The sequence below is a fragment of the Coregonus clupeaformis genome, chromosome 10, assembly GCF_020615455.1.
Source record: "Coregonus clupeaformis isolate EN_2021a chromosome 10, ASM2061545v1, whole genome shotgun sequence".
NCBI lineage: Eukaryota > Metazoa > Chordata > Actinopteri > Salmoniformes > Salmonidae > Coregonus > Coregonus clupeaformis.
The window spans coordinates 32,080,117-32,106,676 of record NC_059201.1 but is presented as its reverse complement, the minus strand read 5'-3'; the positions used below and the strand labels follow the sequence as shown (position 1 = coordinate 32,106,676).

Genomic DNA, 26,560 nt, shown 5'->3' with positions numbered 1-26,560 from the left:
GGGCTTTCCCATAAAGGCAGGAAACGAGGACAGATACCCTCTCCCGCTCCAGGGGTGCTGGTCTGATGCTGGAGAAGTATAACTCCAGCTGGAGTAAAAATCCCTTACATAGCGCCGTCGTCCCATCAAACGCCGGTGGCCGGGATATCTGGATCCGTTCAGGGGCTGGGGTGTAGGTAGCTGGATCCGGTTGACCAGCTGGTCTCAAGAGAACTGCCTGAAGGACCCGATCCATCGCTTCTCCCAAGCTGGCTATCATCGATGAATGCTCCTGAATCCTTGCTACAACTCCAGGCATGCGGTCTTCTCCTGCTGGCTCCATATCGGGTGAGTGATTCTGTGACGAGGTGAAATGAAGGAGTCAGGCACAGGAGGTAAAATACCGAAGTCCAGAGTTTAATGCGTTCCCATATATCAAATGCCCCAAGCGTCAAAAGGAACAAGCTCAAGGGAAAACATCTACCTTGGTATAAATACAATGCTGAGTAGCTCAACCGAGCTAACCTGCTCTCACAATAAACAATCACTCACAAAGACAAGGGGAACAGAGGGAACACTTATACACATACTTAATTAGGGGAATGAGCACCAGGTGTGTGTGATTGACAAGACATGACAAGTGGAGTGATGAGAATGAGATCGGCAGTAGCTAGTACTCCGGTGATGACGAACGCCGAAGCCTGCCCGAACAAGGTGGAGGGGCAGCCTCGGTGGACATCGTGACAGCATGTTGGTGCCCACATCCAGTGAAAAGGAGGATCCAGTCTTCCTGGTGATGTCATTGTATGAAAGGACAGTGGCCTTTTGTTTGTATTTATCATGTGTGTCCAATGATATTAACATCAGAGGCTGGCCTGGCCTGCTATGTCCCTGTATTGGCACTAGCCTGGTTGAGAGGTTAACCCCTCTTTCATACCCGGGGGTCAAGTGTAGGTGGGTTGGATGTAGGGTCTGTTGAATAATGTATAAGTCGGGTTTGGTAGGTTTTGATCACATGCCTGCCATTCTGATCAACAAACAACTCCATACTTGCACCAGTTGCATTAACACACTCTCTCTCGCCTCGCTCTCGCTCTCGCTCTCGCTCTCGCTCTCGCTCTCGCTCTCGCTCTCGCTCTCGCTCTCGCTCTCGCTCTCGCTCTCTATGTCTCTATCACTCTCTACCCTCTCTCTCTCTGTCTCTCTTTCTCTCTATGTATCTCTCTCTCTCTCTCTCTCTCTCTCTCTCTCTCTCTCTCTCTCTCTCTCTCTCTCTCTCTCTCTCTCTCTCTCTCTCTCTCTCTCAACTAATTTCCCCTCTCCCCCCCTGGCCCAACATCCTCTTAATAGACCTGCCTCAGTGGGTTTCTGTCTATGTTTTGGCTGATTGATCAATGTTGAAAGGGGACCCCTTAAGTGAAAGTGTAAAAACGATCTGCAATCAATGATTGACAGTTTGGTTTTCCTCTATCAAGGTCACATAGCCAATTTTAGCCTGTCAGAGCCCTAGGCCAATCAAGTGGTGAGTGGAAATTAAGCTTTGTTTTGTCTCTTCAGATTCTCTAGTACCAGAGGAAAGGAGAGAGGTGGGGGCTGCAGTCAATCAGACTAGGATTTAGAGCCAGGACAGAACAGAACCGAGAAGAAGAACTGGAGAATGAGTTTCTGTGTTTCTGCCATCTCTACTCCCTACAAATGCAATTCAGCTGCTGGGTTTTTGTTTAATCTGCCATAGGTCTGATAGATTAGCTAGTTAATATCCAGCTACATGTGGTCATACAGGAATATATCCAGTCAGTATGAGTAAATTGAGTAAATCATAGTCCCAAAGTATGTTATGTTTCGTGAAACGTATGCACATTATTGGACAATGTATAGACCCCCGGTTTCGCATGAAAACATGCAGAGGTGCACTTTTTCTCTTAAAAGCTATTGCACATCACAGCTGAAACTGCAGTCGGTAAATGCATTTTGACATAATAGACCTTTATTTTAGTGAAAGTGAGGAAATGAATCTGGGTGCTCCAGATGAGGACCTGTTGGCCTGTCATGGCTGTGATGAAATGTAAGAGCACGCTAGCCGCTCACACATGACCTCTTTATTTAGAAAATATTCATTTTTTCCCCTGGGCCAGAGGAGACTTGGCTGTGGTTGGCTCGGCTCACTGGAAGTCAGAATGGAGACTTGTTCACATAGACCCCCATCTCTCTCTCACTCTGGGATGGAGATTGAGGCTCTTAATTCAGAAAGCACATTGTCAGGGGTCATGGTAAGATGAGGGGTGTATGGCGTGGCGATGGGGGGTATTGGAAGGTCATGTTGGGGCGTTTGAGGGTAGGGAATGAGGGATACTTTGGCATCATAGCTAGCTGTGAGGTCCTAAGACTCGAACCGGCACAGCCAAACCAAACACTATTCCACCTCAGGGGAACCGGCCTGATACACACGTTGCCTCATTCACACACTTCTTGCTTTACTCTCTTTCTGTGACCTTATTGTGTTCTTTGATTACCTCAGTCTTTCAATGTTCAACCCTTGCTCTCTAAATGTTGCCCTTTAAGTTGTTAAGAAACATAAGGAATGCTTGGGATGATTTTGTTGTGGATGAGTGTGTGTGTGTATGTGTGTCGGAGAGGGAGAGTTGAAATCAGAGAAAGCATGTCATCATCAGCTTGGAGCACTTTTCACCTGTTAGCTGCAGAGAGATTACCAGTGATAAACTGGGAGGACTAAATCGGCTTGGCAAACTCAAACTCACTGACCCGGGCTCCCATCCCCCTTATCCTGTATCTTCTTAACACCACAACCTCACATGGACTGGGAGTAGAGCAGGTGAAGAGTAGAGCAGGACTACAAGTCTGATAAAGCTCTGGGGACTGCAGGAATCCATCTGAACAATTTGTGACACGAAAGTTGATAAGACAAAGATCACAAGTCTCCACATTTTTATGTACAGACTTGTGAGAATTATTCTGTAAAATCCTTACAGTGAAGTAGAATCATTGTCAATGCCTTAGCAATTCAGGCAGTTATGTTTATGAATTATTGTCATTTTTTAGGGACAATGAGTATTGTAAAGTATGTACACCACTGTTCAATATGTGTAGGGAAAAGAGTATTGAAACAAAAAAGTAAAATGGACAGACAGGCTCTCTGACCAGATGGAATGCTAGTGTCTTAAGGGAGCCTATTATCTCGTTCTGGCTTCTGAAGCGGATCAGACATCTCAAGCCTGGGAAGGCCCTTTAAAACTGCCATACAGGTTTAAAGGACGGTCATTAGGCTTACAGTCACAAACCACCATGGCATGAGCTCAGTGCTCTCTGTCTCTTGGTCTGTCCCTGGGTTGTGCTGGAGGGGTTAACCCTGTGGCCTCTCATTCCCATGGGGATGTAGGGCACTTCAGCACTCTGCTTGGTGAGGGGCCCGGAGAGGCGGCAGCGGACAAAAACACCATGCTGTTTGTGAAGGGCTAATCGCCTTTATTTCAGATGAGCGCCCTCTCAAAAGAGAAAGAAAATTATGAGGCAAAATGCATGACCCTGCTGACATAAGCGTGGGAAAACACCCGCTTTGACTCCTAATTCTGTTTCCTGTCCTTCCGGCCTGGGTAACGGGGCACTTGACTGTGGACTGATCCACGCCGGCTGCTATTGGAGGGGCCCCAACCTCCATAACCAACCCTCAAATCCCCTAACCAAACCACATGTCAGGGCTTCAGGCTGCAGCTCTTGGATACTTCTCCCTGACACGGTAGAGGACAAATGGGTAGGGAATGGTTATAAAGCAACCAGTGTATCCTGCCTCATTCCTCTATCCCTAAAAACAGAAATAATCACACAAAGGGCCAAACACTCACACCACCTCCCTCCTGCTGGTCAGGAAGATAAGCGCTGTGCTGTAGAGGTCCAAAGTGAAGCAGCAGCAGGAGGTGGCTGGTGGGAGGAAGAGCCCTGTCACAATGGCCTCTGTCACATTCTGTCTGCTTTTCCTGTCCTATACAGGATGAGGAGGAACAATAATGCTCTCCTACACTGTGACCCCACACTGCTAAACAAATAGTACCTTTACGTTTAGGGGTCATCATATGGGGCCACATTAGGTCACCATCCTGTGTCTTCTGGGTTCTAAATCAACTGCAGACGTGAGGATACACCTGAAAAGTTAAAAGGAGAGATATATGTACTGTTATCTTCCAACGGTCTTACAAAACTCTGCACAATGTCTCCCGAATGACCCTCATTCTCTTACTTAGTTGAAGCTCCTGCCTCTTCTTACTTTCCTTTTGATTCACAGTGTTTTTCTTTCTGCAAGGTATTGTTTGATGGTGCATAGAGGGGAAGCAGTTGCTGTATTTCCCACAAATAAAACTGTCAATTGTTCTCTTTTGAATTTTCTTGGTCAAAAGCAGAGGATTCTCCACTCAGTAGAGTGCCAAGTATCCCCTGGTTTACCCTTCCTGCACTCTGGGACTTTCTGAGAGTTTCCAACCTACAGCATAGCAGAATACCAATTGGGGACCTCCTAAAACAAGAATATAATTTAGATAGACAAATTACCTTGACTAAAGTTGATATTGGCTAAAAACCCATTATAGCCATTGAAGTTTAGTTTTGTGTCCGTTTCTGCTTTGGTTTGGCAGTGTAGTTTAATTTAAGATGTTATCTATAATTTCAGTAATATCATAATAATCACTTTTGAATGATATTCATAAGGTTAAATATGGTCCAGCATGGAAATAAAAAGTCCCTCTTCATCGAAGCTCCTGTCCAATTCACACAGAGCTGACTGATTCAGCAGAGATAGGATTATTGAAACGCGGACAATTGCTCTGTGGGTGAAATATGACGACTGATCATTTTTTACTTCTGAAAACAAAATATTGTCCCTTTATAATCTGACAGTTTTTCAGCCTTATTCACTTCAATTAAATCAATATAAGTGCCAGAGTTTGATGGTGCCTTTGATATGCAAACCCTATTCCTAAGGTGATGAAGTGTTTGTGAAGACGCCATTAATGAGAGGAGAGATTGAACTCCAGGGTATTTGAACTTAGTTCTGTACAGGTTGTTGAGACAAGCCAGTTTGACATAGAGACCAATTAACATTTTACTCTTTTACATGTTTTATTCCGAAGGATTTGCTGCTTCTTTAAATTCCTACAATTAATAATTGGTCTTACTTCTCAATATAGGTTGATTACAGAAATTAATTTTGCACAATTGGAGAAGGATGGTTAGGATATTACAAATTGTTGGCTACTGTAGCCTATATCATTTAGTTTTCATACAACGTCTCTCGACTTTCATGGTACCAGACTACGATGTATTCAGGACACCAGAAGGTATGCTCAATGTGTCTAGACACGTTATGCATATTATTAATGGATTCACAGGGAATAGTAATTCATAGACATATATAGTACGCATTGTCTTCCAGTAAGAGGGATCTTACGGCAGGGAGTGTTTTAGAGTGATGGCAGGGGGTCACAACCCTGGGTTCAGTGAAACATGGAGGTCCCTCTTTCTGCCCATTCGTTTCTGTGTGTCTGGACTCTGCGTCTCTCTCTGATGAACAGAGAACACGGGCTCATTGGGATTATGTTCAGGCTGCCAGTAATGCCACTTTACCCCAGGACAATCATTGTTTCCTGATTCCTCTCAGGCCGGGGCGAGATAACCCTGAACCTGGGCTAATCCCAGATTATACTGGAGCATGGCCAGACGTTGCTGACCACTGCTGACCTTTCACCTCTCGGTCTCAGAGCCGATACTGGAGCGTGCTCAGCACTGCTGACCAGCACTCATAACACCGGGAGATGGAAAGTGCTATCAAAGTAAGTTGGCCAGAGACACAAGCCATGTCATCTCTCCGAGCAGTAAAAATGCACTGAAGTTGCTCTCAAGCTATGAGTGCCTACGACACAGACACAACACAGGAGTGTGTGTGCAATAATCAGGTTAAGTTTGGTTTAAAATCTGAGAGAGATAAAGGGGAGGAATGCAGCTGATTTACAGCAGGCTCTGGTTTAGACACAGTGACTGGGGTCACAGTGGGAGGAGGGAAATGTGGGGAGGGGACGTGTGGGATATGAGCAGGGTTTAGATTTGTCACTGTTGAGAAGGAGATTGTTCATAAAACACATGGCCACTGAGAGAGATGTGTTTTTGTAGATGTGTGTGATTAGATGAAGCCTCCCAAGAGAGGATATCCTTCCCTCTCCTCTTTCTCCTTCCCTCTCCTTCCCTCTCTCTCCTTCTTTTTCTCCTTCCCTCTCCTTCCCTCTCTCTCCTTTTCTTTCTCCTTCCCTCTCCTTCCCTCTCTCTCCTTCTCTTTCTCCTTCTCTTTCTCCTTCCCTCTCCTTTCCTCTCCTCTCTCTCCTTCTCTTTCTCCTTCCCTCTCCTTCCCTCTCCTTCTCTCTCTCCTTCTATTTCTCCTTCTCTCTCTCCTTCTCTTTCTATTTCATCCCTCTCTTCAGATGTTTCTCTGTTTAAGAGAGTCTGGGACTCAAGTACTCAAGTACTTGGACAAAACAAAGCAAGTCCTCCCCATTTCTGCTTGTTCAAAACAAAATGTTGTAATTTAATTGAGCCTCCCCTACCTTCTAAACAAGATGAAACATGAAAAGAAGACAGTCTCTTCAAAGTATGAGGAACAACCCTCATAGAGCCATCATCTCCTCTCCTCCATGTTGTTAGCCTGATACTGAAGTAGGGCACATCTTTCTGCAACATTTAGGAAGAAGATATAGACAAATGTACGCCTCCCCCATACACACCCTCCCAGACCCAGACATGTCTCCCCCGTACACACCCTCCCAGACCCAGACATGTCTCCCCCGTACACACCCTCCCAGACCCAGACATGTCTCCCCCGTACACACCCTCCCAGACCCAGACATGCCTCCCCCGTACACACCCTCCCAGACCCAGACATGCCTCCCCCGTACACACCCTCCCAGACCCATACATGCCTCCCCCGTACACACCCTCCCAGACCCAGACATGCCTCCCCCGTACACACCCTCCCAGACCCAGACATGCCTCCCCCGTACACACCCTCCCAGACCCAGACATGCCTCCCACGTACACACCCTCCCAGACCAAGACATGTCTCCCCCGTACACACCCTCCCAGACCCAGACATGTTTCCCCCGTACACACCCTCCCAGACCCATACATGTTTCCCCCGAACACACCCTCTCAGACCCAGACATGCCTCCCCCATACACACCCTCCCAGACCCAGACATGCCTCCCCTATACACACCCTCCCAGACCCAGACATGTCTCCCCCAGCCAGCCTGTCTCCTCTCTCCCATAGCCTGTCAGAGAGGAGAGGGCTTAGGTGACAGGAGCCAGAGGCCCCCAGTGATAAGGGCCATCTCTCCGCATGAGAGCCCATCAGAGCTGACAGTGTATACAAATTGATTCCATTAGCAGAGAGTGGGCGAGAGGGGGGTGGAGGGGGGGAAGCCATTAATTGGTTCTAATTATGGAGCGGGTGAGCCCTGGGGTGGGGGGTAGAGGAGTGATAACAAGCTGGCGATGGTGGTAAATCAGAGACAGTGAGTGACATGGGCATCACAGCACATGATCCTCTACATTCTGTGGGGTCAGACCTGTACACTAATGATCTTCATCTAGTAACACATGCATGTGACACATACACACACACACCATGGTTTGAGATATTCTTGAGCAGTGCTGGGTCACACCTTTTTCATAATAAGGGAGCTCACCGCAAGGGACTATCAACAGCATGTCGTGAATTCCTGGGCAGGTATGCTTTATTGTGGGCCAGCAGATGGGGTGGACTGGATGGGGTGGGCTGATTGTAGGTACCCTGTGAAGTTGCAAAATCCAAGACACCTGAGGATTTGCTTATAGGGGTTGCTTTTTCTAGCATGTCTTTTTTGCTGAATATACAGGTATGTTTCCTGCAGGATACGTAATAAAGGAAGACGAGCATTGATATCCATATAAGCTACTACAGTAATAATATTTTACGCTTGGGAGATGAAATCGCAAAGGTTATGATAGTGGCTGTACATGACAACAGTTAGGTAACACACACAGCACAGGGTACAAGCATGCTGTCAAGTCTCTATTTGGTAGCCCCCCTCAAGGCACTGGGCTGTCTCTGCAGTAAGACATGCATACAGAGTATGCAGGGAAGCGTGACCATGCCACTGAGAGACAAATACGCCAGGTTACCACCCCCTCTCCATGGGGCTCGTAGGCATCTCCGAGGAAGTCTGATCATATCTCCTCATTCTAACCATGAAGCCATGCTCTTGTATTTCTCTTATCTGGTGATTCATATTTGCTATCTGATCTGACTCTGCCAGCCCCTCTGACCCTGTTCATTTTGCTCTACCCCTCAGTGTTGTTCTAGAAGCACTAGGTAAGTAAGCAGCAGGTGCTGTTTTTCCATGCTCCATGCTCTTATCATCATTCATTTTCATTAAATGCAGCTGCACAGCTACTCATACATACTCCACAAGACCAACCTCCAGCAATCACACAGGCATTCTTTTAACATTGTGTCACCTCTCCTCGGGCTTTGATGCGTGCAGCCAACGCAAATCCAGACAACTCCTGTTAATCTTTGACATGAAGACAGATCGTGTTGAAAGGAGCTGTTGAAGGCAAATCAAAGAGGACACTAGCTGTAGGACGCTGTAGGCTCTGGGCTGCTGATTAGAAGAGGCTCTCCCCTGTCGCACGTGTGCAAACTGGGACTAAGGGGTATTGTATATAACGAGGACCCTACTGCTGTGAAGGGGCAGTGGGGACACATCCAGTTCATGTCACCTGTCATGCTGCTCAATTACAGTCACACCATCTGGCCCTTATCTTCCCACTACAGGAAGTCACCGTTGTGAAAGCTGTGTCAGATTTTCAGAGCCGAGAAATAACAACCTGTCTGAGACATGCAGGTATCTGGAGATGGGCCATATCTGTGGAACTCTACTGGATTCCCCACCGTTCTGGTTTATGGTGGCAACACACCCTGCTAGGACCAGGTCGCAGTCAGTATTCAGAGAGCCCTCTCAGAGTAACTTTGTGGTGTCTTTCAGAGTGTGTACTGTGCAGTGTGCACATGTGCTTTTACTGCTTTGTCCTGACACTAATAGTGAGGTGCAAATTCATTCACGCCCAACCGCTAAATATCACACTGCATTTCTAAAGTTGAACACAAGCTGGGCCACTAACAGCTGATTAGCTCTTCTGGAAAAGCTCTCATTAGATACAAAGCTTCTCTCACATTATTTTAGTGGCTATAGTGATTAGATACATCTATCACTAGATGATCAAATCAACCAAAACACTGCATGCAGCATTTTCTCATATTTGTTGAAGCATGTTTACAGTAGAACCGTGGAGGAGAACAAGAAGAGGACAGAATGACAGTGAATGATTGAAGCTCTGAGCCCATTCCCAGGTCTAACCAACCAATGATATTGACTCTGCCTAAGAACAAATGAGCCTTTCTTACTGTGTACAGGGTACAGGCAGCAGACACTTCCTAAATATGGGAGGGAGAGAAGAATAACACAGACGTTAATGAGAATGTCTGATTTAGACTTCCATAAGGTAATAGATGACGGGCAAAGCTTTTAAACCTGTGGCACCGTTGCCTGGTTGACACATTACTACACCTCGTAAAAAGGGGATGGAGCTGCCAACATGGCATCTCATTCTGCCCTCCTATTGGTGATAGGTTTTTCCTTAGGTCCTAAATCTATAGGCTTTGAGATCCCATCACTGGTGTTGAAACGGAGTGGGCGTAGGGGAGTAATGGTGACCAATCTGCCGTTTTTCTTCACTACATTGACAGCGTTCAAAATATTAGGCCAGGTTTCTGACATGCACTTCCTTTCATGTGAGTGAGCATGCCACTTCTCTCGGCCCCTCTTAAACACAGTCATTATCACTCCTGCCACTCCAGTGTGTGTGAACTCACACACCTAGCCTTGCCTCGCTCCGAGGAGCTCTGGTTGTAGTAGTAGACTACAGGCTCTTTGTGATCACCCATAACAAGCTCACAGAATATTTGTCTCTATACTTTATTGCTTAGCCATAAAGCAATAATTGTGTGATTGTATCCAACCCCATTGTTTGCTTTGCAATAAATACGTCCCAGTCAATTTAACAGGATAAACTGATGGCACTGCTTGTATTATTTTCTTTACTACAACTCTAACGATGAGAAACGGTCAAAAACAAAAACAAAGAGAAACCACAGACAGAATCTTGTTGGCTCAGGTGGTTTAGAACCAGACCTCTTTGCAATTTCTGCCCCAGTCTCAAATAGACAAATTCCATGTAACTATTCAGCCCCCCAACCCATGTCCCCCTCCTCCCTCCTCTTCCTCCAGGCCCCACAGGGACACAGGCAGGATTCATGCAGTAACATGCTATGCTCTGTCTTTCTTTGGCAGGGCCCACACTTTAATGTACCAATTTAAAACCAGAGAAATATGTAGCCGGGTGGAACACACACCTCAGGCTGATGTAGCTAATGTGAGCTGCACAGTCAGGTGCCTGGAGTATTTTTTCCCCCCTGTGTTATATTTAAACATACAGTCAAACGTTTTCCATTGTTCAATCATTCGCCTTATTCGACATGTAGATTTGCCAGGAAAGTTAACATGGGTTGAGCTGTGTATGCTTAAATCATGCAGTAAGCTTTCCTTAATGAGAGGAAGTGCTCATGGTTCTGAGCCCGCCACAAAACATGATTCATTAATACAGTCTACAATACAAATCTACAAAATCCTGCTTCCTTTAGTTATTTCATACTACAGTGGATTGTGCATTATTTTATATAAGACAGCATTAACCTATGTAAAAAAAAAAAAATGCTAGGAAATATAGATGTCCAGTATACCCAGGGGATATCAAGAATGTACACCCTTGAACTCAGCATTATCATGCTCAAACATACATTTTCAAAGTAAACTGGACCCATGGGCAATTCATTGAAGACGGGGAGATATGCTGTAACATGCGTGCCTGCAGCCAAGGGAGATCATCGTCATTGGCCAAGTATTCTCTCAGGAGGAGGAATGGGTGTCCCTGTTTGACTGTGAGGCTTCTGAGATCTGCCTTCCTCCCCTAGACAGCAGAAACATTGCTCAGCGGACTCTCTGGCGGTTTTCACTAAATACCACAGCCACAAAGCCAAAATTGGCTAACAAAAATAGCTTTTTGGTCTTCATTTAGGGTTAGGCATATACATTTAGCAGTGTGGTTAAGGTTGGATTTGGAGCATCTGCCAGAGAATATTCCATTAAGAAACAGTGGGTTTGGGCGTCATCTTACATGACTCCAAGCCACATCCACTAACATAACCTTTTCTGCTAATAGAATGGAGTGTTCAGTTATGGGAAGTGTCACGGGCTCTGTGAGCCAGCACTAGCTAGAGATATCCGGACGGCGTGTGGAGAGGATTGTCCATGCTCAGTAGACTGTAGAGAATGGACAGGACCGCCAGCAACGACTTTACTGAGAGTTCTGAGCTCAAACGACAGTGGGATCACCTACTTCTCTGTGCACCATTACTCTTGGCAGTTACGTCTGTTTGCGTGCGTTGCGTGCATGTGTGTGTATGTGTTTGAGGGATCAGGAGTACACAGATCAGGTTCCCTCAGCGGCAATAGGCAGTCTCACTTTCCCCACTAAAAGAGGCATTGCCATTCCACATGGGGAACTGGTCCGCTCCCGAAACAAAGCCCCCCTCTGTGTCCTTCAGACCCCCCAGAGTCAGCTAAAACCCTACACCTAGTAATGGACTACTTTAAGAGTTGATCTGGCTCTAATAGACTGAACCAGGTCTCCAAATCTCCAGGCTAAGTCTGTGTGGTGAAAATGCCGTCATGCCCTAATGCGGCTGGCAAACAGCGTTTAGAGTTCATCCTGGGAGGCCCTTTATGTACTAAAGCTCCCTGGCTTGGCCTGCACAGAGGCCTAGTTCCAGCTGCTGTCAGAGATCATGCACCTGTCCTGTACTATAGAGAGAACCTGCACAAGCACATCTTGTAATAGGCCTGACATTGGCTATACATAGAATCAGATCTTTAAGAAAATGTGGAATGAAGCACCCTGTTCCCTACAAGACCGACCAAATGGTATGACAGCGAATGAAGTAGCACGGTCAAAAACCACCATCCGTCTTGATCATGCACACAGCACATTTTCCCCTCTGTCTTTGTGTGCCTTAGCTTGCTGATTGTGGCTCTGTGTTTGCCCATTCCCTTTGCAGGCCTTCAGGGTTTGTTTCCACAGGTGGCCTGACCTCTGAGGCAGTGTGGCGGAGCCTAGCCCAGCCTGCCGCCATTATGAGCCCTGGATCAACATTTAATATGAGCACACTCCCCGGTGCCTCTGTCTGTCTGAGCAGAAAGCCGAGCAGGGGAGAGCCGGAGAGAGGCGAGGGGAGGAGGGGAGAGGAGGAGAGAGGAGGGGAAGGGAGGGGAGAGGAGGGGTTAGGAATGGAGGAGAGGGGAGAGAAGAGAAGAGAAGAGACGAGACGAGAGGATGGGATGGGAGGGGAGAAGAGAGGAGAGGAGAGGAGAGGAGAGGAGAGGGGGAGAGGGAGGAGAGGGGAGGGGAGAGGAGAGGATGGGATGGGATGGAATGGGAGGTGAGGGGAGGGGAGGGGAGGGGAGAGGAGAGGACGGGGGGAGAAGAGAGCAGAGGGGGAGAGGGAGGGGAGGAGGAGAGGAGAGGGGGATAATTTACAGTAGCTGGCATGCTTTTCCTTCCAGATTTCCTCCTCTTTTTTTCATGTGTATTTACCCCCGACGAGACACCAGGAAGTTCAATTTCTCTGACTGATACAACAAGAAACCCTTGTGGCACGTTGGGTTTACAATGAGCTCAATGGCAAACCCCCAGGAGAATGGCCTCTAATGCTGGTATAGAAACATTAGATTCCTCCTCTTAGTAACGCTTCAATTCCAGTGCTACAGGAGGAGTATTAGTGGAGCCTAAAGAGAGAGTTGGGGTTCTCCGATCCATTCTTGAACCAGAACAGATGGAATAGGATTTTCTACACAGCCTGGTAAATGTTCTATATTTGTTTAGAGAGCTGTTTTTCACTGACAAAAGGAGGGGTGTTATTATCTAATGCATAACAGCCAATGGCGCCGGAGGAGATGGCTGCCGTTTTACGGGCTCCTAACCAATTGTGCTATTGTGTGTGCTCTTTCGCGTTATTTGTAACTTATTTTGTACATAATGTTTCTGCCACTGTCTCTTATGACCGAAAATAGCTTCTTGTTATCAGGACAGCGATTATTCACCTCGTACTGGACGAAGATTTTTTATTTAACGAGTCGGACGCGATTTACTTCAGACACCCGAAAAGGCCCAAATCCCCGTCATTCGCAGGAGAAAGAGATGGAGATACCGGGGACGTAGGTCGGGGTGCCTTGTAAGGATCCAAGTGGGTAATCTGCCTCTACCATCAGTAATATTAGCCAAGGTACAATCATTGGATAACAAAATAGACAAGCTACGATCACGAATATACTACCAACGGGACATTAAAAACTGTAATATCTTATGTTTCCCCGAGTCGTGGTTGAACGACGACATGGATAACATACAACTGCCGGGGTTTCCGCTGCATCGGCAAGATAGAACAGCCGCGTCCGGTAAGACAAGGGGTGGCGGTCTGTGTATATTTGTAAACAACAGCTGGTGCATGAAATCTAATATTAAGGAAGTCTTGAGGTTTTGCTCGCCTGAGGTAGAGTATCTCATGATAAGCTGTAGACCACACTATTTACCAAGAAAGTTTTCATCTATATTTTTTGTAGCTGTCTATTTACCACCACAAACCGATGCTGGCACTAAGACCGCACTCAATGAGCTGTATAAGGCCATAAGCAAACAGGAAAACACTCATCCAGAGGTGGCGCTCCTAGTGGCCGGGGACTTTAATGCAGGAAAAGTTAAATCCGTTCTACCAGCATGTTAAATGTTCAACCAGAGGGAAAAAAACTCTAGACCACCTTTACTCCACACACAGAGACGCGTACAAAGCTCTCCCTCGCCCTCCATTTGGCAAATCTGACCATAATTCAATCCACCGGATTCCTGCTTACAAGCAAAAACTATAGCAGCAAGCACCAGTGACTCGGTCAATAAAGAAGTGGTCAGATGACGCAGATGCTAAGCTACAGGATTGTTTTGCTAGCACAGACTGGAATATGTTCCGGGATTCTTCCGATGGCATTGAGGAGTGCACCACAGCAGTCACTGGCTTCATCAGTAAGTGCATCGATGACGTCGTCCCCACAGTGACCGTACGTGCATACCCCAACCAGAAGCCATGGATTACAGGCAACATCCGCATTGAGCTAAAGGGTAGAGCTGCCGCTCTAGGAATTGGACTCTAACCTGGACGCTTATAAGAAATCCCACTATGCCCTCCGACAAACCATAAAACAGGCAAAGCGTCAATACAGGACTAAGATTGAATCATACTAATATAATATAATAATAATAATATGCCATTTAGCAGACGCTTTTATCCAAAGCGAATTACAGTCATGCGTGCATACATTTTTATTTTATTTGTTTGTGTATGGGTGGTCCCGGGGATCGAACCCACTACCTTGGCGTTACAAGCGCCGTGCTCTACCAGCTGAGCTACACCAGCTCTGACGCTCGTTGGATGTGGCAGGGCTTGCAAACTATTACAGACTACAAAGGGAAGCACAGCCGCGAGCTGCCCAGTGACACAAGCCTACCAGACGAGCTAAATTACTTCTATGCTCGCTTCGAGGCAAGCAACACTGAAGCATGCATGAGAGCATCAGCTGTTCCGGACAACTGTTTTATCACGCTCTCCGTAGCCGATGTGAGTAAGACCTTTAAACAGGTCAACATTCACAAGGCCGCAGGGCCAGACTGATTACCAGGACGTGTACTCCGAGCATGCGCTGACCAACATGCAAGTGTCTTCACTGACATTTTCAACCTGTCACTGACTGAGTCTGTAATACCAACATGTTTCAAGGGTAGGTAAGGGTAGATAACAACACATCTGCCACGCTGATCCTCAACACGGGGGCCCCTCAGTGGTGCGTGCTCAGTTCCCTCCTGTACTCCCTGTTCACCCATGACTGCATGGCCAGGCACGACGCCAACATCATCATTAAGTTTGCCGCCTGATCACCGACAACGACGAGACAGCCTATAGGGAAGAGGTCAGAGACCTGGCCATGTGGTGCCAAGATAACAACCTCTCCCTCAACGTGATCAAGACAAAGGAGATGATTGTGGACTACAGGAAAAGGAGGACCGAGCACATCCCCATTCTCATCGACGGGGCTGTAGTGGAGCAGGTTGAGAGCTTCAAGTTCCTTGGTGTCCACATCACCAACAAACTATCATTTTCCAAACACACCATGACAGTCGTGAAGAGGGCACGACAAAGCCTATTCACCCTCAGGAGACTGAAAAGATTTGGCATGGGTCCTCAGATCCTCAAAAAGTTCTACAGCTGCACCATCGAGAGCATCCTGACCTGTTACATCACTGCCTGGTATGGCAACTGCTCGGCCTCTGACCGCAAGGCACTACTGAGGGTAGTGCGTACGGCCAATACATCACTGGGGCCAAGCTTCCTGCCATCCAGGACCTCTATACCAGGCGGTGTCAGAGGAAGGCCCTAAAAATTGTCAAAGACTACAGCCACCCTAGTCATAGACTGTTCTCTCTGCTACCTTGCAGTACCGGAGCACCAAGTCTAGGTCCAAAAGACTTCTGAACAGCTTCTACCCCCAAGCCATAAGACTCCTGAACAGCTAATCAAATGGCTACCTGGACCATTTGCATTGTCCCCATCCCCTCTTTTACACTGCTGCCACTCTCTGTTTATTATCTATCCATAGTCACTTTAACTCTACCTACATGTACATATCACCTCAATTACCTTGACTAACCTGTGCCCCCGCACATTGACTCTGTACCGGTACCCCCTGTATATACATTTACATTTTAGTCATTTAGCAGACACTCTTATCCAGAGCGACTTACAGTTAGTGAGTGCATACATTTTTTCATACTGGCCCCCCGTGGGAATCGAACCCACAACCCTGGCGTTGCAAGCGCCATGCTCTATCAACTGAGCTACAGAGGAGGCCAGTATATAGCCTCGCTACTGTTATTTTACTGCTGCTCTTTAATTATTTGTTATTTCTTTGTATTTTGTATTTTTTACTTAACACTTATTTTTCTTAAAACTGCATTGTTGGTTAATGGCTTGTAAGTAAGAATTTCAGCTTTGTTTATCTTATCGCTGGAATCTTTTATCAGTTTTTGTTTGAGAATGAAGGGCAACATTTGTTTCATTTGCCGGATAACCTAGCAATACTTTAGTTAAAGGATTACCATTTTGTACTATATCAACCGGTGTAATGACTTTTATAGCCTTGATGTCGTTTTCTCCCCATTGTAACAACCCTTTTATATTCCTTTATTGTGAACTATCTTATTTTAGACTATATAGCCTATGGCTTCCCCCCTCTAATTATTAATATAAACCTAACAACTCCAATTTTTTTTTAAATAAATCAATTAAAAATCATGAATAATTAAAACCAATTTTTATTCCTATATCCTATGTCACCAATTTATCAATTAGTGTTGGCTATCTTACCACAACCCATCAAATGCAAGTAAATGTAAGTTAGTCAACTTCAAAGCAATCCCAAAAACAAAGCCTGTAACCCCTTGCTCTATAACCCCTAATTATCTTAAATTTACAGAATAATGTCAGTCCTTGATTCCCAACACAACTCCAATCAACCCCAGTGATGCACATAGCCTCCAAAATGCAATTTTTAATGAATCAGTTGGCCAAGCCTATGTGAAATTGTCATCTCAAAACCTTTTTTTGACTTGATCCTCTGCCGCGTCACGTGATGTCACGTCAGCACTTCCTGTATCTCCTCTCTCCTATTGCTTATCGTTCCTCTCATATGACAGAAGAACAAAGACACAGAATAACATTTTAGTAGTTAATGCAATCACTGAGTTATTTCAAGCATATTCAATATTCCCCCACTCATATTCGCTCTAAGACTTAATTCAATTCATTACGTATTTTATTTTAATCCGTCATTTAACTCAGGACTAAATAGATCGCTCAAAAACATTTTATTTAATTTTAATCGTCTTCTAATTCAATTTATTATAATCCGTCAACATATCTCTCTCATTTATCAATTCAATAGGTCACAAAACAAGTTTCATCTTTAACCAACCGCCGCTTTACAACTAGAATACTCGTGTCCAAATATCTCTTTGTCTGTGTGTTTCTCTGTCTTCCTGCAGCCCCCAACAGAAATATGACCCATTAGCAAAAACGTGTTGTAGTTTAGTACCGTAAACCAAAACGTGTCCTAATCTCGTGCCATAAACTACAACTCCCACGTTTTGTAGTGTAGTGTCATAAAATTAAACGCATGCGCAAATGCATTCAATGATACGATTCCCAGAAAATAGAACGATAGCCTTACGCTACAGCTTCACTATTTTATACCTTATAATCAAACACTACACATAACAGAGCTCACATTTGCGTAGAACTTTGAGTTCCACCCACATACAAACAAGTTTAAGAGGCTTATCCTATCGCAATAGCCCTCTAAGGATATCCGTTAACGTGTAGCACGCAACACAATTAGCATTTAGCCTTAGCATTTAGCATTAGCCGCTATGTATAATGTAGCCTGAAACACAACCCAGCATTTAGCATTAGCATTAGCATTTAGCCAACCTGTGGCTTGCACCACGCAACAGACATCCTGCACTGCCCTTATTCCTTTTAACATTTCTCTACCATTTTGTGCTACCGTGGATTAATGACCATTTCACCGAGAAATTAGACCCAATCAAACCCCCCGTCGGACGAAAGTCGAACCATAATCACAATCAGATAAATCCCATTAATCCGAGTTTTCCTTTAAAAAACCCACCGTCTTGCACATTCTATCGTGTAAGCGGATTTGTCGGCCCATCATTTTCTAAATGGCCCCCCCGGGGTCTTAAGTGGTACAGTGCCCTGATGAATGCGCATATCTGTTTTAATTGTACACCTTCAATACTTAATTCCTACCGTTTTATGCTCTAAACTTCCAATTACCTGCCGTTTACCCATGGAATATATTATAACAGACTCTAGTCGACCGCAATAACGCCACATGAGGCACATTTCTGGTACACCCCTCCAGTGTACACACGCAGTATCCAAACCAAGCTGTGAGGAACACTCACCCTTGTCTGGTCATGACTTCAGACAGAGTTAGCTTGAGTTAGCCTGGCGGCTACGAATGAGCAAAGGAGAGATGCAGACCAGCCCCACGTTGGGCGCCATTTGTCGTATCGGGTGAATGGTGGCAATTATTGCTGTCAACAAAGAGTCTGCTTATGCTGCACAATGATTAGAGGCTTTTATTAATATCACAAGGTTACAGCATAAGTTACAGACCCGCGGTGTCTGGAGAACGGCGTCCCAGATTGCAATGGCCATTCTGCCTTCTCCTTCGGTTTTCCCCCTACTTATAAACCATGCAAAAAGATGCTCCCTCTTCTGGCCAATCACCAGTCTCCCCTGTCTACAACACACTTCCTGTCTGTTGTATGTGACGTTACACTAAAACATTCCCTCTTGATACTAAAATCAACATTCTTTCAGTTCCACTTAAAAACCATTTAACAACGTCATAATCTCAATACACGACACAGCTCTTTCAGAACATCAGCTGTCTGGATTTGTGTGAAGGAGAAGCGGGGGGGCATGGGCAGGTTGCAGCGGAGGGTGCAGAGCTGGTGGCCGGGGTAGTGGTAGCCAGGTGGAAAGCATGGCCAGCCATAGCAAAATGCTTGTTGAAATTCTCGATTATTGTAGATTTATCTGTGGTGATAGTGTTTCCTAGCCTCAGTGCAGTGGGCAGCTGGGAGGAAGTGCTCTTATTCTCCATGGACTTTACAGTGTCCCAAAACGTTTTGGAGTTAGTGCTACAGGATGCAAATTTCTGTTTGAAAAAGTTAGCCTTTGCTTTCCTAACTGCTTGTGTATATTGGTTCCTAACTTCACTGAAAAGTTGCATATCGCGGGGGCTATTTGATGCTAATGCATTATGCCACAGGATGTTTTTGTGCTGGTCAAGGGCAGTCAAGTCTGAGGAGAACCAAGGGCTATATCTGTTCTTAGTTCTGTATTTTTTGAATGGGGCATGTTTATTTAAGTTTGAGAGGAAATTACTTTTAAAGACCAACCAGGCATCCTCTACTGACGGAATGAGATCTATATCCATCCAGGATACCTGGGCCAGGTCAATTAGGAAGGCCTGCTCGCTGAAGTGTTTTAGGGTGCATTTGACAGTGATGAGGGGTGGTCGTTTGACCGCGGACCCGTTACGGACGCAGGCAATAAGGCAGTGATTGCTGAGATCCTGGTTGAAGACAGTGGAGGTGTATTTAGAGGGTAAGTTAGTCAGGATGATATCAATGAGGGTACCCATGTTTACGGATTTAGGGTTGTACCTGGTAGGTTCGTTGATAATTTGTATGAGATTGAGGGCATCTAGTTTAGATTGTAGGATGGCCGGGGTGTTAAGCATATCCCAATTTAGGTCACCAAGCAGTACGAACTCTGAGGATAGATGGGGGGCAATCAATTCACATATGGTGTCCAGGGCACAGCTGGGGGCTGAGCGGGGTCTGTAGCAAGCGGCAACAGTGAGAGACTTATATCTGGAAAGGTGGATTTTTAGAAGTAGAAGCTCAAACTGTTTGGGCACAGAGTTGCCGACAAGCTGGTTCAGAAAGGGCTTGAACTCGTCCATGGAATGTGTGTGCGTGTGTGTCTGTGTGCATGTTAGCGCGAGTGCGTGTCTGTGTTAAACTTCCCGTTCAGTAGCACATCACCAGTGATATACAGTGCCATGAAAAAGTAATTGCCCCCTTTCTGACTTTCTCTATTTTTGCATATTTTTGATACTGAATATTATCCGACCTTCAACCAAAACCTAATATTAGATAAAGGGAACCTGATTTTACAAATGACAAAAAAAATGAATACCTATTTTATTTATTTAATTAACAAAGTTATGCAACACCCAATTCCCCTGTGTGAAAAAGTAATTGCCCCCTCACACTCAATAACTGGTTGTACCACCTTAGCTGCAATGACTGCATCCAAATGCTTCCTGTAGTTGTTAATCAGTCTCTCACATCGCTGTAGAGGAATTTTGGCCCACTCTTGCATGAGGAACTGCTTTAACTCATCAACATTTGTGGGTTTTCAAGCATGAACTGCTTGTTTCAAGTCCTGCCACAGTATCTCAATTGGGGTTAGGTCTGGACTTTGACTATGCTATTCCAAACTTCAAATGTGTTGCTTTTTAGCCATTTTCAAGTAGACTTGATTGTGTGTTTTAGATCATTGTCTTGCTGCATGACCCAGCTGCACTTCACCTTCAGCTCATAGACGTATGGCCTGACATTCTCCTGTAGATCTCTTTGACACAGAGCAGAATTCATGGTTCCTTCTATTAAGGCAAGTCGTCCAGGTCCTGAGGCAGCAAAGCATCCCCAAAACATCACACTACCACCACCATACTTGACTGTTGGTATGAGGTGCTTACTGTGGAATGCAGTGTTTGGTTTTCTCCAGGCATAATGGGACCCATGTCGTCCAAAAAGTTATACTTTTGAATAATCTGTCCATATAACATTCTTCCAAGAGTCTTGATGATCATTCAGGTGCTTCCAGGTGCTTTTTGAGTCAACTTTTTGGACAACATGCATCCCATTATGCCTGGCTAAAACCAAACACTGCATTTCGGTTTTTTATTGACGTAACCCATAGTTATATTTAGATCCTGAATGAAAGACTGGTAATATCAGATTCAGTGGTGAGTATGTTGAGAAATGTCTGTGGATGGAGTTTATTTTAAGGTCCTGTGGTTTGATGGGGGACATGGGGATGACTCCCGCCTTGTCTTGGTATTCAGACAACTTCCTGAGAGACAGACAGACAGCCACATAGGAATGTAGTTTTCACTATGTTCAAACAGAGGAACTTGAATGTAAACCAGCACTTGCCTGCTTTGGCTTTATGGAGGCATACTAGATTAGAGTTACTGGTTTAGAAACAGGTCCTGCATAAACATGGATATTAATAAACTGCTTTTTATACTTTTACAATAGCAGATACATTTTATTTAATTTGACTATGCTGTGTTGGTTTTGACTTTGAAGCTGTGATACGCCAGGACCATTTTATTTGAAGTTGACATATTATTATTATTATTATTAAGCCATCTTCCTCTGATTATGTGCAGGCACACCTTAGTTCTGTTAGCGTGTAAACAGTAAAAGGCGTTAATTAGACCTACATGCTTCCTATACTGTTTTTTAGCACCACAATTGAACCCCTAAAAGTAACATGAAGGGTAACTGTGGTATCATAGAGGTGTTGTTTTTTGGTGGTCTCCTGAATTGGTTAAGTAGAATAAAGGTAAACATTTAACAGGATTTTCCAGCTTATTTAGTGAAACCTCAATGTTGGTCAAGCAGCAGCATATGAGTACCATCCTGCTAAGCCCTACCCTGTAGGGTCCCACAGAGTGTTCGTCTTTGGTGGAGGGCCAAAGCAGTGGAGAAATGGTGGGCCTCTCAAACAGCACTGCCCTGTCTGTACATGGCCACTGAACCATGGAGAACGAATCAAACAAACACTCCAGTCTCACAGGGAAGGTTCTGTAGGAAGGGTCCTGTTACTGTTTCCTTGGGAATGTCTGTCAACTGCATTCTTAATGTAGTCAGAGCTCAGACCTTCAGATGACCAGAGAAAAGCATCCTTGGCGGATGTCCATGACGATATTTGACAGAGATGTGGAGGAAAGACGATGAGAGATATTTTCTTAGAAGGAGCATCTCTTAGACAGTATTGAGATGTCAACAACACAATGAGACACTCTCTAGCACTTGTCACCGATCTGCTGTGTTGAGCTTCAACAGTGTTGGTGAAAAACCATCAGATAAACCCTACATGGGTATGCAGGACAGGGATGGTTTGTGGAATATGTCAGTTGAGCGTGCATGTGTGTGTTACTGTGTTGGTGTTCAGTAATTGTCTGTCTCTAATGGATACATTACTCTCTTGTTCCCCCTCTCTCTCTGCAGAGCTGAGGTCCACTGGCACTGCCCAGCACTTTGCCTACTTGCTGAACACGTCTGACTACCGTATCCTGCGTATGGACGAGGACCACGACCGCATGTACGTGGGCAGCAAGGACCACATCCTGTCCCTGGACCTGCATGACATCAACAAGGAGCCGCTCATTGTAAGACCTTACAGTCACTAACGATTCACCTCTTCACCTTCCCTTACCTCCTGTCACCCCTATCACCACCTCCTCCCCTCCCTCCCCTCTCCTCCCCAGGGCTCTATAAACCCGGGGTGAGGCTAACCCTTTACCTCAGCTCTCAGAAACGGCCCACGAGGGTCATATGTTCCGTTTCGCTGCCCTGCGTTGGACGTTTTGATTAGCTCACCTCCAGTTTGTATTGGACTGCACCATTTTCTGGAGATGAGGGTTGTAAAACTGCAAAAACAAAATCTGGATATGACCATTCCTAGGGGGCTAATAGTACCGTGGGTGGAATCCCTGTGGCAGGTTTAGCCCAACATCTATAAAATCCAGTGATGATGAACGGGTTGTGCGATGGGTTGGTTTATTGCTATAAAATGACCTCTGTTTTCCCCCCCTTCAGCTCCACTGGCCTGTCTCCCAGCAGAGGAAGACTGAGTGTCTTCTAAGTGGGAAGGACACCAATGTAAGTATTTCTGTTGAGTCTCGATCTCCACACAACTAATTCAGCATTTATGTTTCAGGTCAGGTGATTTGTACCACCTGTAACATGTAGTAATGTATTTTCTGTATATATTGAACATCTATTTGTGTGCCGATATTGCTAGGTTTATAGCCTAAGTATTTATTTGAGGTTTTAGCTGTGGATTTCATTTGGCCCTGTAAAAGCCTGGTTGGCAGGACTGGCACTGAACAGCTCATAGGAGACCAGCCAGTCTCACTGTAGAGTGTGGATAAATAGATGACTGTAATACTGGTATATTGATATATTGACATTCCCAATGATATTGAATATATGCCTCTTGTACTGTACTTTGTGTTCTATCTGGGTATCGTTCATGTTGATAATCCATTCTTGTTTGTCAATGTTTGTCCCCATGCAGGGCGAGTGTGGGAACTTCATCCGTCTGATTGAGCCGTGGAACAGGACCCACCTGTATGTCTGTGGTACTGGGGCCTACAACCCCATCTGTACCTACGTCAACCGCGGACACAAAGCACAGGTTAGAGCTCCACACCTTTTGGAATACACAAAGTCTGTGTTCCCTAAGCTACAGTGTAGGTGTAGAGGTGAAGGAGGGAGACTATGGCTCTGACTATAGAAATCCTCTCCACATTTACTCTCCATCCCACACCTCTAACCCAGCCTTCCTCCCTTCCATCTTTCTCTTTCTCTCGCTCTCATTCTCACTCTCCCTTTCCATCCCCACATCTCTATTTTTCTCTCAAACTCTCTCTCAATTCTACCTTCATTCCTACCATCACCGTCCTCTACCAATCCTGATATCCACAGCTTCATCTCCTGTCCCCATGCCTAGACAACCATTGGAGTCTCAGCCTGCACACAGCTGTCGTCCCCAGCGCACTGTTACTGTTAGCGTTACTGTTACAGTGCTGTCTGTTTATTCTCACTCCTTAATTGGAAGTCTTGAGTTTCCTGGAGCCGGGCATGACCACCACGGAGTACTTCCCTGTTTTAGCGCCCCTCTCCAATACCCTCAGCCCTGCTGCTTTAAATACAACACTTGTTCCTTAACGATGGTCCTGGGGCTTTTAAAAGGGAATAAATAAAAGTTGTGGATAGATAATATTTCCCTGTTTCCTCCTCTCTGAGGACTCTGCCTGACGCAGAGGACACAGTTAGACCAATTACCTCTTCACACCCCTCTGCTATTTTATATGGATCCATATGACCCTTACTAACAAAGGGCATCCATCCATCCACTCATAGCTCTAGCAGCCCTGTGCCTCTCAGTTGTCCTGCTCCCTCTTTTCTCCCTCAGCCTCCAGTCCTCACCATGTGAGAAGTTGGGTAATTGGCCATGGGAGCTCCCATTATGGGGTGCCAGTGGAATGTTCGTAGTTATAGTACATTAATGAGATGGCTTTTATTTTCCCTTCACATCGAACAGACAGGTCAGGCTCTTCCCGTGAGTCCTCTCTCTCTCTCTCTCTCTCTCTCTCTCTCTCTCTCTCTCTCTCTCTCTCTCTCTCTCTCTCTCTCTCTCTGGAGTTAGGTATAGGAGCAGATATGTAAAATGGTACACCCCTATACACACAGCTTTTCCAGACAGGAAACCATGAGAAGGCGAAACGCTGCTCAATGCCAGAAATCGGCTCATTTTCTAATGTGGATGTATACACACACGGACACTCACACGTCAGCAACCTGAAGACATGCAGATATATTGTTAACAGCTTGCCAGATTTCATAATTCTTTCTTTTTCAGTTAAGCCATTATTCAGGCATGTATTATTCACTCAGCAACGATTTCCTTTTTACATACCTAAAGGATAGTAGCCTACATGGGGCTATGATAGCTAGTATTGTCTGTAAAAGCCAAATGTTGGTTCTTGGCAGTGGCTCAGGCCAGAGTTGAGTGCATATACCATACTGTGAGAGACTGTATTGAATTAACGACAGGGTATAGAACTAATATTGCTGATGTTCCTACCATCTGGTGAAGTTGAGCTACACAAACATTCATTGCACAGAGAATGTAGAGAATGAGAAATCCATACATGTTCATCACAGGCTGTCCGAACGACATTATTGAAACTGTCATGTAGTCACATCAGTCCAAGACCAGTTTACAGAGATACTGAACTCACGTCAGGTCCCGCCTACTGCAGGTGCGTAACGTCCAAAATGTGTCGCTGTCTCCTGTTTTAGGCCGCCATGCACCTGCAGATGCCCCAGACCGAAGGGAGGGCTAACCGCGTGGCCGAACCACTGGGACTAAAGGTGGGACGTGGGTCAGGTGCCCGTCACTAGCCTGGGAAGTTCTGCCCGTCTGCCCCTGAGCCTTGCCCCTATGGGCTGAGGAGTGCACTGCCGACCCACTATGGGCCTCAGCTAGCATGCCATGCGCTCTCTGTCTCCCCCCTCTCTCTCTCTCTCTGTAGGGGGAGGGCTGTGCATGTCTCCCGACCCCTCTGTTCTGTCTGTGCTCATTCTGTGTCTTGAAGCACTTCTGTCATCATCAGTTGAGCGTGTCTTCGCTAGACCCTGTCCAATTGGTCCTTCAAATGTTCCTCTGTTTTTCTTTCCCCCATCATATTTCGGTTGTGCATTGCTCTCATTGGTCATTTGTCAATTTCTGTGTAAGCCTCATCTTTTGAGCACTCTCTCTCACACTCTCACTCTCTCTCTCACACTCTCTGTCGGTGTGTGTGTTATTGAACTGATTCTCCAGTATATAGGATGAGAGGATGAGAGACATTTGGCATGAGAGAGATGAAAGTCCAGCATTTTGTGATTTGCTACACAAGGTCACACAACATGTTGATACAGTACACAATCAAATATAGATCTTTCATTGAGGATGAATACAGTATAACGCTGACACCATCGATGAATGATGCATAGAGCAGTGTTTCTACCTAATAAGCCCATTTGTGGTAGATAAATGAATCTCTTTCCTCTCCTCCTTACATTGTCCTGTCACTTGTCTTACAGGACACAGAATGCCCCACCCTCCAGTCCTTCACCCCCCACCCCACCCCACCACTCCCTCCCTCTGTAGGAATGTGGGCCAACCCCACCCACAGGTCTCACACGGTTAATGTCGGACCCACTCTCACTGCAGCCCTGTTGGTTCAGGACAAACACCAACTGCTAAAGCAGAAAGGAAATAATAGATCCACATAGCTGAGCAACACCATTCACAGTACAGGAGGGAACTCTGAACCCTTAGAAGGACAGGGGCATTATGTTTGGTCCTCTGTAGCTCAGCTGGTAGAGCACGGCGCTTGTAACGCCAAGGTAGTGGGTTCGATCCCCGGGACCACCCATACACAAAAATGTATGCGCGCATGACTGTAAGTCGCTTTGGATAAAAGCGTCTGCTAAATGGCATATTAAATTAAATATTAAATGTTTTGAATGTGTATCGGGTAACATCTTTCATAAATGGTTTAAAAACATGTTCAGAGAATATCCCTTGGCACATGTGACCCGGTGCTCATCAACATCTGGCATCTCTTACAGGGAGCTGCCAACACCTTCAGATTTACATGTGTGGTTGATTTTAATCAAAGGTGAGAGGGAATCTCATAAGGGTGCACGTAGGAGCCAGTGGAGAATAGCGTTGGCAAGCGCCTCACTTTCTCCTGCTCGGGTGTTGATGGACAAGGACAGAGGTGTCTTCGTCTCTCTGCTCCCCTCAGTCCTCC

The 26,560-nt window shown here is 45.7% G+C and overlaps 1 protein-coding gene across 2 annotated transcripts in view; it reads left to right on the top strand.

Annotated features, from left to right (window-relative positions):
- Positions 1–26,560, top strand: part of LOC121575029 (semaphorin-3F-like) — a 107,610-nt gene that overhangs the window by 52,273 nt on the left and 28,777 nt on the right. Inside the window, exons 3-6 of one of the 2 annotated variants that reach the window (XM_041887797.1) lie at positions 22,197–22,357; positions 22,788–22,850; positions 23,269–23,388; positions 25,059–25,130. In XM_041887797.1, the coding sequence (XP_041743731.1) occupies positions 22,197–22,357; positions 22,788–22,850; positions 23,269–23,388; positions 25,059–25,130 (416 nt within the window). The remainder of the gene's footprint in view (positions 1–22,196; positions 22,358–22,787; positions 22,851–23,268; positions 23,389–25,058; positions 25,131–26,560) is intronic. The other variant, XM_041887799.1, reaches the window with a different exon arrangement.